The sequence below is a fragment of the Hordeum vulgare genome, chromosome 4H (genome assembly GCF_904849725.1).
Source record: "Hordeum vulgare subsp. vulgare chromosome 4H, MorexV3_pseudomolecules_assembly, whole genome shotgun sequence".
Lineage (NCBI taxonomy): Eukaryota > Viridiplantae > Streptophyta > Magnoliopsida > Poales > Poaceae > Hordeum > Hordeum vulgare.
This window is the reverse complement of record NC_058521.1, coordinates 584,906,816-584,918,078: the sequence shown is the minus strand read 5'-3', so window position 1 is coordinate 584,918,078 and position 11,263 is coordinate 584,906,816. Positions and strand designations below refer to the sequence as shown.

The window sequence follows — 11,263 nt, the reverse complement described above, 5'->3', positions numbered from 1 at the left end:
TCCCGTCTCCCCGATCCAGTCCCTGTTGGATCCCGTTGCCAGCCTCCCGTGCTAGATCCCGTCAACGTCATCGATCTTCCGCCGCCCCCAGGCCCGCGCCGGTCCTCCGTCGCAGCCACCAACGCGCCGGTCCTTCGCCGCCCCCAGGCCCGCACCGGTCCTCCGCCGGCCCCAAGCCCATCTCGCCCTAGCCGGTCCTCCGCCGCAGCCACCGATCTCACCGGATCTCGCTACTGACTCCGCCGTTCCTCCAGGTCGGGTGGATTTCCAGATCGAGCAGCCTCCAGGTCGGGTTCCAGATCGAGCAGAGCAGCCTCCAGGCTGGGTTCCGGATTCCCACGCAGCAGATCGAGGCAGTTCCAGATTCTGCCCTGCCCGCACGAGCAGGTGTTTTTGCCGGATTGCAGGCTTGGTCCTGGTCTGCTTTTCGTTGACTGAGTTCCTTCGGTAAAAAAAAAGATAAAAAAAATGTCCACACCAGGGCGCAACGTTGCAGCCCCTTGCTTCCGGGTGACTCCTGGCGACTGTGCTGGTAGCTCTTCTGATGCTCCTCCTGCGAGCTCCACATATGGTGATTGTCGCTCTACACTGACTCCTCTCGCAACTTTCATCGGTGCATGTCGCTCTTCCCCGACACCTCTCGCGACTTTCACCGGTTTTCCTGGTGCCTATGACTCCATGGACTGCGCTTCGTCCACGCGTCTTCCCTTGGCGGTTGGTGCTTGTCTGCACACGGCCTCGTCTTCTCCATCGGCCTTTGCCGATGATACTGGGCATGCTACACCCCCATATTTAGCGGCTTCCACGGGTGGTGGTGGTCGCTTCTCTCCTCGTGCCACTACTCCACCTACTTCAACTGTGTACTTCACCGAGGACGAGATCGCACGACTTCGCACTCTGCTGATTGCCTCCGACTCTATTGTCGGGTGCGTCTACATCAACATCTTCAGTTGCGCCCCTGACTGAGCGGGGGATTGGGCGATTTCGATGTCTGCTAGCTCCATCTTTTGGTTCTTCATTGACAGATTCTTTTGGTTCTGCTACGGACTCTTCTGGCATTGTAAGACCACCTTCTACACAAGCAGGTACATCTCCGTGGATTCTTGATACTGGAGCATCTTTTCATATGACTCATGATTCATCAACTCTGTCATCTACTCGACCTCTTGATTCTCCTGTTCATGTTCTTACTGCCAATGGTACTTCTCTCCCGGTTACTGGCCGAGGCACTCTTAGCACTTCATCTTTTCATGTTTCCAATGTTGCTCATGTTCATCGGCTTACCATGCAGCTCATTTCTGGTGGTCAGATTGTTGACTCTGGTTGTCGGGTCATTCTTGACTTTGACTCATGTTCAGTTCTCGTCCGTCACACTGGTGCTCTTCTTGGTGCTGGCCCCCGACGCCGTGACTCTCAGGGTCTCTGGGAGCTTGAATGGCTTCACCTTCCATTCGCTACCACCGCAACCAGTCTCTCCACCTCCATTGTCTTGTCTACCAGCTCTTTTCAGCAGTGGCATCATCGTCTAGGTCATTTATGTAGCTCCCGTCTCTCATCCTTAGTTCGACGTGGTCTTCTTGGATCCGTCTCCGATGGTGTGTCTTTAGACTGTCAGGGTTGCCGGCTTGGTAAACAGGTTGAGTTACCTTATCCTCATAGCGAGACTGTGTCTCGACGTCCTTTTGACCTTGTTCACTCTGATGTTTGGGGTCCAGCTCCCTTTGCCTCGAAGGGAGGCCATCGCTACTATATTATCTTTATAGATGATTTCTCTAGATACACGTGGATCTATTTCATGTCTTCTCGTAGTGAGGTCTTATCTATCTATAAGCGTTTTGCTGCCATGGTTCACACTCAGTTCTCTATGCCTATTCGTGTGTTCCGTGTTGACTCTGTTGGAGAGTATATCTCCAAGATGTTGCGTTGATTTCTCGCTGAGCAGGGTACACTTGCTCAATTCTCTTGTCCTGGTGCTCATGCCCAGAATGGTGTGGCTGAGCGCAAGCATCGTCACCTTCTTGAGACGGCTCGTGCGATGATGATCGCCGCCTCACTTTTGGACTGAGATTGTCTCCACTTCCATGTATCTCATCAACCTTGAGCCGTCCACTTCCTTGCAGGGTGGCGTTCCTTTCGAGCGTCTCTTTGACCGTTCTCCCGATTACTCGGCGCTTCATTTGTTTGTTTTTGTTTGCTATGTTCTTCTTGCCCCTTGTGAACGCACCAAACTATCCGCTCAGTCCGTTGAGTGTGTCTTCTTAGGCTATAGTGATGAGCATAAGGGCTATCGTTGTTGGGATCCTATCGGTCGTCGGATGCGTATTCTCGGGATGTGACTTTTGATGAGTCTCGTCCCTTCTACCCGTGCCCATCTTCCTCGACCTTTTCAGTGGAAGATATCTCTTTCCTCACTTCTCCTGACACACCTATCACCCCCATCGAGCCTTTGCCTATTCGTTTCACTACCTCTGCTTCTTCACCTCTTGCCGATTTGCCGCCACCATCTCCCACGGTTTCCTCACCTAGCATGTCACCGGATTCTGCACCCTCATCTCCGGTGACTTCTTCGTCTCCACCCCCCGATTCTACCTTGGCGATTCCTCCTTGTATTCTTCCATCTTTTCCTTGGTATTTCACTCGTCGTTCACATAATATGGATGCCTCTGCGGATGTGTCGTCCTCCTCGTCTCAGCCTACATATGACTTGCGTCCTCGTCCTCGTCCGCATGTTGATCGCCTTGGATTTTCCATCGCTGGTGCTGCTGTTCTTGAGCCGACTTCTTTTTGGGAGGCTGTTGTTCATCCTGAATGACAGTTTGCGATGGCAGAGGAGATTGCTGCTCTTGAACGCACTGGTACATGGGATCTTGTTTCTCTTCCTCCCGGTGTCCATCTCATCACTTGTAAGTGGGTCTACAAGGTTAAGACTCGCTCCGATGGTTCTCTTGAGCGTTACAAAGCTCGTCTTGTGGCTCGTGGCATTCAACAGGAGCATGGTCGTGATTACGACAAGACTTTTGCTCCTGTGGCCCATATGACCACTATTCGTACACTTGTCGTGGCCTCTGCACGCCACTGGTCTGCATCTCAGCTTGATGTTAAAAATGCCTTTCTTAATGGTGAGCTGCGTGAGGAGGTGTACATGCAGCCACCACCAGGGTATTATGTTCCTGATGGCATGGTATGTCATCTTCGTCACTCTCTATGGCCTTAAGCAAGCCCCCCACGCCTGGTTTGAGCGTTTTGCCTTTGTGGTGACTGCCGCTGGTTTTTCAGCAAGTGCTCATGATCCAGCATTGTTTGTCCACCTTTCTCCTCGTGGTCGGACTCTTCTTCTCTATGTTGACGACATGATCATCACTGGTGATGGCCCCGAGTATTATGCCTGTGTAAAGGCCCGTCTTAGTGAGCAGTTTCTTATGTCTGATCTTGGACCTATTCGCTACTTTCTCGGGATTTAAGTCTCTTCTACCTCTGATGCCTTTTTTATATCCCAGGAAAAGTATATCCAGGATCTTCTTGCTCATGCTGCTCTTACTGACGAGCGCATTGTTGAGACTCCCATGGAGCTCAATGTTCACCTCCGTGATACTGATGGTGACCCCCTGCCTGACCCGACGCGTTATTGTCATCTTGTTGGCAGTCTTGTCTATCTAGTTGTCACTCGTCCGGATATCTCTTATCTAGTTCATATTCCGAGTCAGTTTGTCTCCGCTCCCACCTCGGTTCACTATCACCTCCTTCGTGTTCTCCTATACCTTCGGGGCACGATCTCTCACCGTCTATTCTTTCCTCGCTCCAATTCTTTACAGCTTAGGCCAATTCGGATGCTACATGGGCTAGTGATCCTTCAGATCGCCGTTCACTTTCTGCTTACTGTGTTTTTCTTGGTGGTTCTCTCATTGCCTGAAAGACGAAGAAAAAGACAGTAGTTTCCCGTTCGAGTGCAGAGGCTGAGTTGCGAGCTATGGCTCTTTCTACGACAGAGGTGACTTGGTTACAGTGGTTACTTCAGGATTTTGGTGTTTCTTTCACTACACCTACTCTGCTCTTATCTGACAGTACAGGTGCTATTAGCATTGCGCGCGATCCTGTGAAGCATGAGCTCACCAAGCATATTGGTGTTGATGCTTTCTATATGCGCGCTGGTGTGCAGGATCAGGTTATTGCTCTTCAGTATGTGCCTTCCGAGTTACAGTTGGCAGATTTTCTGACGAAGGCCTAGACTAGAGCACAGCATGGCTTCTATCTCTCCAAACTCAGTGTTGTTAATCCACCATGAGTTTGAGGGGGGGGGGGTGTTAGAGTACTATATATGTAGCCATGTAACCTTTCGTATTTACCCTATTGTATAAGGGGTACATATTACACATCTGTACATGTATATATACTGGCCTATGGCCTCCTGGAAATACAAGTTGCATATTTCCTAACAGCCACATTGTCTCTGGAATGACTTCGATGGAATTAGGAAGCTGCATCTTGCCAATTGGCAATTGATATGTATGAGAAACGAATTTGGAAAGACCTACAAGACCTCAACCTGTGTCTCTTGGCGTACTGGCTCAAGAGATACAATCCACAGTAATAATTTCCTATGGAAACCATTACTTTAAGTATAACACCTCCTCCCCCAATATCTTCTCCAGCCACATCCTAAAGATGTCCGATTTTGGACGGGGGTCCTAGGTGTTATAAGTACAATTCAGTCTGGATACATGTGGCACGTAGCAATTGTCATAAAGTTCAATTCTAGGAGGACAGCTGGTTTCGTACGACTCCACTTAATATTCAGTACTGGAACTTGTATTCCATTTGTTGTGAGCAGAATGCCACCATTTCTGAAGTCTGGAATGGCACTACTCTGAAAGTTTCTTTTAGGAGAACTGTTACCCCTGCCATGCTAGATCAATGACTTTAGTTAGAAGAAATTGCTAGAACTGTTACCTCTCAGGATGAAGATGACTCTTTTATTTGGATGTACACACACTAGCAGTGGAATTTACTCCTCTAGCTCCCTCTACACTATTATGAACTTTACACGTGTTTAACATATCTACATCCCCCTAGGGTTCAGGTTTTCCTTTGGCTCTTGTCACATAATAAACTGACGGGAAGCTGTACGAGGTACAGGATCGGCACATGTCTAGGTGATATGTACTGCGGGTTGGTTAACCTTATTTACAAGGGGGTTTCCCTTGTTATACAACCCGCAATACATATCAAATGCCCGGTATATTTTTTGGCTTCCCGTCACAGCAACCTGAATAAACACATTCTAAACATTCTGTTCTGAACTACATCTATCAAGCATTTGTTTGTGGCGAAATGCATTTGGAACAGTCTCTGAATATTTTGGTAGACGTATTAGGAGTACTGATGAATTATTGCTACATTCTAGTTAGACAACAGAAGGCATGCTGTTCTGAACTCTATTACCTCTTGCATTCTGTGGTCTCTCTGGAAGTATAGGAACGGTATAGTCTTTAACAATCATAGCTGCCTTGACCTTAAGCAGGTGTGGTGGCTGATTCTGAAAACTACCAGGAACTGGAAAAGCCTCTACATGGAGAGCATGAGCCCTTTGATAGACAGATTTTGTCATCACATCTTTCTTTTGCTGGGGGCTACCTCACAGCTGGGGTGGGGGCTACATGATGATGCTGGCCTTCATAGGATTTCTCTGGGCATTCTAGGGAAATGTTTTAAACTGCTAATCACTGAAGACCACGCCTTCATAGGATTTCTCTGGGCATTCTAGGGAAATGTTTTAAACTGCTAATCACTGAAGACCACGAGCTGCCTGCTCCCTGGAAGCCAACCCGGTGTCCATCTTGGAGCCTGGTCTCTCTCGCCCCAGGCTCTCACATCACTGAAGAAGCTGTGCATGGAACCTGAATCAATCAACGACCTGCACTGGAGCTGCCTGAAACTGTCTGAGAGTTCTCTCCCGTGTTGTAATCTCTTCACCAAACTTTTCAGAGGAGCGACCTGTGCTCTTTTACTGTTATATCTTATACCAGTCAATGTACTTCCTGGTTTCATTTTAATGGAACTGGGGAGCCTATGATGACCCAAAAATATATTGCCTATGTCTCTGATCACCATCAGCAAGACTTTGAGGTATCAAGAATGAATAGTATCAAAATTAGCTGATAGCCACACATGTGATGGTACTTTCCAAATCATGCATTTTTAGATGGTAACGGGCTAATTATCTATTGTATAGATTAACATAAAGGAGATAAGCGTGTAGAACAACAAGGGTTTTTAATGAATATTTGTACTGCGTGACACTATAATTATGACCAAAAAATATCTCAACGGCCCAAAAAAATAAGATAAGCCATTCTAAACTTACAGATCTTACCTAAATTATCTGGCAACAGTGACTAGTCTATCTAGAGTTTGTGACAACCTAGTGGCTCACCTCTAATCTTTCTGCATCATCAACCATTTCCTTGTGAAAATATTTGTTTTTCCAGTTTCCATGGATAGACCATAACCCAGGTAGTTCATTTCCCTCCAGAAGCAAACGTGTTCTGTTGCAGCTGTGTGTAGTCAGATCAACAAAATAGAAAAAATGCTTCAAAACATGTCATTGAGTTGTACCTATCTGCAACTGGAAGCAATTCCGTCATGCGCAGCAGGAAGTTGCATCTCAGCTAGTCCAACATTAGTAATAAACTTCAGCGACTTTGATAGGCCGAACACCATCCATGAGTTAAAATGAGTTACGCTGCTTTGATATTCGGAAGTTTTTGAGTAACTTGATAAGTTCATATGTCCTCACGTCATGACCCAATCGGAGGCACAACTCCAAAGGAGTCAACCCATCCTGTGGTAATCATAAACAAATTTACTTTCCTATTTAGTGGAAGACAGATAGATCATAAGCAAGATTGGGCTGGGAACATGATATCGGTAGAGAAGTAGGTAAGTTATGTCAAATGAGTTTTAAAGTAGTCGACCACGGCATAATATTGTCCGTTTGTTCTTACAAACATTTGTGAAATAGTAACAAAATCGCAAATTACTTACTTGATTTTTCAAAGTTCTATCAGCACCTTTTAGTAAGAGTAGCCTCACAATATCGGTTCTTTGTGTTTGCACGGCTAGATGCAGCGGTGTCCAGCCATACTGAGAATTGAACAAGTTAAAGCAGTTAAACCATAAGAAAACAAGACAAGACAAGACGAGATAATTATTGAGCTTAACATACATCATCTGGGCGATTGATGTCAACATTGTAGAGCAATAGAGTTTTTATAGTCTGATTGCATGCTGTTTGGACAGCATAATGCATTAGGGTTGCACCATCCTGTAACACCAAAGTTGCATTGTTGAGTTCATGGAATTAAAAAAAAACAAATACAGAAGGAATCTAGAAGCACAACCTGCTGCAGTAATGCCTACAGGAAGCGATATACCTTAACACAAATAGAAGAACCAATGCAAATATGTAAAGAACAAACTGAAAACAAACAACATCAACACATTATTCAAGATTAACCCCATCATGAAACCAAACAACGTCACCATATAATCCACGATTAACCACATGTAATATAACAGAACATTTCTGGAATTCTCTATTTAAAACTGTTTCAAAGATATGTACACATAGGATATACTCACTCTATCATAGCCGGATGGATTTGCTGAATTCCTTAAGAGATAGTTGATGATAGCATGCTTCTTCGAAATAATTGCTTTATGAATTGCTGGCAAACCATCCTGAGGAAACCAGAAAAAGGTCAATAGTGGTAACAAGATATCACAAACATACCATGTCTTCTACACGTGTATCTGCTTATGATGAGATAGCTCAACATTTAGAGAACAAATTACCTTATCAAGTGCATTTACATCCACCTTATGTTTCAGAAGATTGTCCAATAGATAGAAGTCTCCTGATGCAGCAAGGGTGTGAAGTGGCAGCCACTTACTCTACAAGAAGAAGACACAAGGTGTATCAACAGTCAATGTGCAGATATTGCAGAGGAGCTAACATGCTAGTACCAAATACCATCAGACATAGGCCATGAGGCAATGTTAGGAGATAATATGTTAGCAAGGCTAAAATACCAGGAGCACCTTCACTGTTCCTAAAACTGAATGATGGCTAAAATGACGTAACAGCAGCTAAACTACTCTGAACAGGAACCACTTACAGAAGAAGCAGCTTCCAGATCAGGTAATCTCCTGTTCAGAAGAACCTTTTCCTCATCCGTGAACAACTTCCGGCGACCTAAAGTAATGAAAGATTATTCATAAAAACAACAACAGCGTTAGAAAAACTATACAGCATATAGAAGTTGATCCGCAAAATAAAATAGAAAACGGCATACGGAAGTTGTGCCAGTACACTTGATCCCAAATACATCACACTTCTTTTGTCTAATATACCAAACTGGAAGTGACATAGATTCCTCAAACGAGTTGGTATAGCCTCAAAAGTTGTAGTATTATCAGTCGTTTTCAAAATGCACGGCGCATTTTGATAGTTAAACTTTGCACTTGTTATAACTTATAATATTGCGCTAATGGTTGCAAAATTTGAAAATCACAATCATAAGAGTGTTCTTCCGAAAATAAATCCAATGGTATCAATTTTGTATAACTTAAATCACATATTATTGGATTAATTGTAGTCTTATTGGCCAAAGAATCTAGGCAGTCAAAACACTCCTTATATCAAGGAACACAGGGAGTATCACCTAACTAGAGGTTATGATATATAGTACTATGATACTCAGCATCACGTATACTTACCAACAACAATAATATCAGTACTCAAGGTTTTATATCATGCGTTTGGGCAATGTAAGTTGACTAACTTTCAAGTGTTTGGGCAACGTAAGTTGACTAACTTAGAAGAGTTTGGGCATTAATGTAAGTTGAATAACTTCGAAGTATTGTTCTGAGCATTTGGTCAAAGTAAGAACATTCAGTACTAACAAATTCATAACGTGGCATTCAGAGTGCAGATAACGCAGAATGGATTACCGATGCGGAAGTTAACCAGGGATAAGAGATTGCACATTTCTCCAATAACTTCAGTTCAGTACTATGCCCTCTAGTGTAGCAGAACAAATTTGCAATAGCCAAACAACATGCTTGTTTTTACTTCATTTGGCTTTGTCCCAGCACATAAATTAATTGGTATACTAATCTGGAAAATTCCGGTTGCAAAAATAACTCACCTACTGTTCAATGATACCTCACATTTTCAGCAAACCATCCTCGAGGAAGATTTACTTCATTCGGTTTTGTTTCTAGCACGGGGTTGATTTACATGGCTAATTGATACACTACCATGCAACATTTTTGTAATTCACCTACTGTTCAGCAATAGCTCAAATTATCAACAATGGAAAGTACTCTGAAAGAAAATTTAGTGTAGCAAAACAGAAGTTGTGGAACTCACTTCTCACGCTCTTGCCATCCTCCGTCTCGCCTGGCACATACTCGCTACTGTTAAACAGCTCCGCGATGTCCTCAAGACCGCCGGCGTCAATCGCCGCCCTAGGATTCCTTGGCGCCGCGCGCGTCCCGGGAGGCGGAGGCGGAGGCGGAGGCGCCTCCACCTTCTCCGGTGCGCGGGACCTCTCCTCGAGCGGCTCGACGTAGCCGCGCGCGACGCGCCCGGGCTCCGCGTCCAGCCTCACCTCGCTGTACGCGCGGGACTTGCTCTCGAGCGGCGACTCCAGGTAGTCGCGCGCGCCGTGGCCGAGCTCGGCGTCGAGCCTCCCCTCGCGGTACGCGAGGTACTCGTCGGGGGCGGCCACGGCGGAGGGCACCCGGCGGTCGAGGCGGCTCCCGAAGCGCAGCCCGTGCGCGATGCGGCGCTTCTCCTTCTTCGTCAGGTTGATCTCCTCCACGGCGTCCTTCCACCTCTCCGGCACCAGGCTGCCCCCGCCATTCCGGCTGGGGCGAGAGGACGGTCGGCCGAGGTCGAGGTCGAGGTCGGGGGTCTCGAAGGCTTCGTCCTCGAACACGAGGCAGTCGCCGAGGACGACATCGTCGTCGTAGTCGTCGTCGTCGTTGACGGCGGCGAGCGCGAACGAGGAGGAAGGGGAGGCGAGCGGACGGGCGCACGGGGAGAGGGAGATGGATCTGCCGGGGGCGCGGAGGCGGGAGGCGGAGGTGGGGAGAGGGTGTAGGAGGGTGTGGATTGGGGAGGAGAAGGGGAGGAGGAGCGAGAGAGACGGTGGTGGCATCGCGTCCTCCTCGCCGCGCCGGAAGCCGAGAGGATAGGCCGATGTCAGCGGCCGTTTAAGCTGGGCTCTTATCTTCTGGGCTGGAAAGTAGTTTGAGTGGGCTAAAATATAGCCCGGGTCTCATACAGAGGGGCAGCGTCCATCGCGGGCGGTTTCATATAAAGGGGGGACCTCGTATGCACCGCTGCAGGCGCCCGTTAACGATCCGGCGCCTGCAGCGTTGCTAGCATGGGCCAGCCCACTAGCATGCTATTCCGTTTCTTTAATCACTTTATTTCTATTGATCTAGTAGGAAAAAATGCCCAGATTTCCTATTTGTTACAAAAATAAGAGTATTTGCCTAAAATGAAATCAGAAAAGGTTTACAGATTTAAAGAAAAGGTTCATCCATTTGAAAAAAAGTTCAGGTCTTAAAAAAAGGTTCATCAATTTTGAAAAAAAGTACATCCATTTGACAAAAAGTTCATTCAATTTGGAAAAAGTTCATTATTATTTTTAACTTGAAAAAAGTTCATAGAATTTCGAAGAAATTTAATGTATTTTTCAAAACAGTTCATTGAACTAAACAAAAGTTCATAAATCATAAAAATGTTCATCAATTTTGATACAAAATCATCCATTTTCAAAGAGATGATCATCAAATTCAAAAAAGTACATAAATATTCAATCTATGTGAGTATGAAGTTTTGGACGGCACCTCCGCGTTCAGCACACGTACAGCTCGACGATGATCTCGGCCTTCTTGATCCAGCAAGAGAGACGAAGAGGTAGATGAGTTCTCCGGCAGCATGACGGCGCTCCGGAGGTTGGTGGTGATCTATCTCAGCAGGGCTCCGCCCGAGCTCCGCAGAAATACGATCTAGAGGAAAAACCGTGGAGGTATGTGGTCGGGCTGCCGTGCCAAAGTTGTCTCAAATCAGCCCTAAAACCTCCGTATATATAGGTGGGAGGGGAGGGGCCTTGCCTGTTGGGGCTCAAGGAGCCCCAAGGGGTTCGGCCGAAGCAAGGGGGAGAGTCCTCCCCTTCCAATCCTAGTCCAA

The 11,263-nt window shown here is 46.4% G+C and overlaps 1 protein-coding gene across 2 annotated transcripts; it reads right to left on the bottom strand.

Annotated features, from left to right (window-relative positions):
- Window positions 1–6,192: 6,192 nt before the first annotated feature.
- Window positions 6,193–10,291, bottom strand: LOC123449746 (ankyrin repeat domain-containing protein, chloroplastic). Of its 2 annotated transcripts, none has more exons than XM_045127067.1 (8): window positions 9,431–10,291; window positions 8,175–8,251; window positions 7,852–7,950; window positions 7,639–7,737; window positions 7,223–7,321; window positions 7,042–7,140; window positions 6,613–6,838; window positions 6,193–6,551 (listed from the first exon to the last, which is right to left on the bottom strand). In XM_045127067.1, the coding sequence occupies exons 1-7, from the start codon at window positions 10,221–10,223 to the stop codon at window positions 6,725–6,727; spliced, it is 1,380 nt and encodes a 459-aa protein (XP_044983002.1). In that variant the 5' UTR covers window positions 10,224–10,291; the 3' UTR covers window positions 6,193–6,551; window positions 6,613–6,724. The 2 variants fall into 2 exon arrangements, with proteins under 2 accessions (XP_044983002.1, XP_044983000.1); XM_045127065.1 differs by having other exon boundaries at window positions 6,193–6,542.
- Window positions 10,292–11,263: the final 972 nt, after the last annotated feature.

What these genes read in the sequence shown, in the direction of transcription:
- LOC123449746 (XM_045127067.1), bottom strand. Translation starts at nt 10,223, where the DNA reads ATGCCACCACCGTCTCTCTCGCTCCTCCTCCCCTTCTCCTCCCCAATC. An exon ending in ACATCAATCGCCCAGATGAT is followed by an intron (nt 7,141 to 7,222) that starts GTATGTTAAGCT and finishes TTCAATTCTCAG; the next exon opens with TATGGCTGGACACCGCTGCA. An exon ending in ATAGAACTTTGAAAAATCAA is followed by an intron (nt 6,839 to 7,041) that starts GTAAGTAATTTG and finishes TGATTACCACAG; the next exon opens with GATGGGTTGACTCCTTTGGA.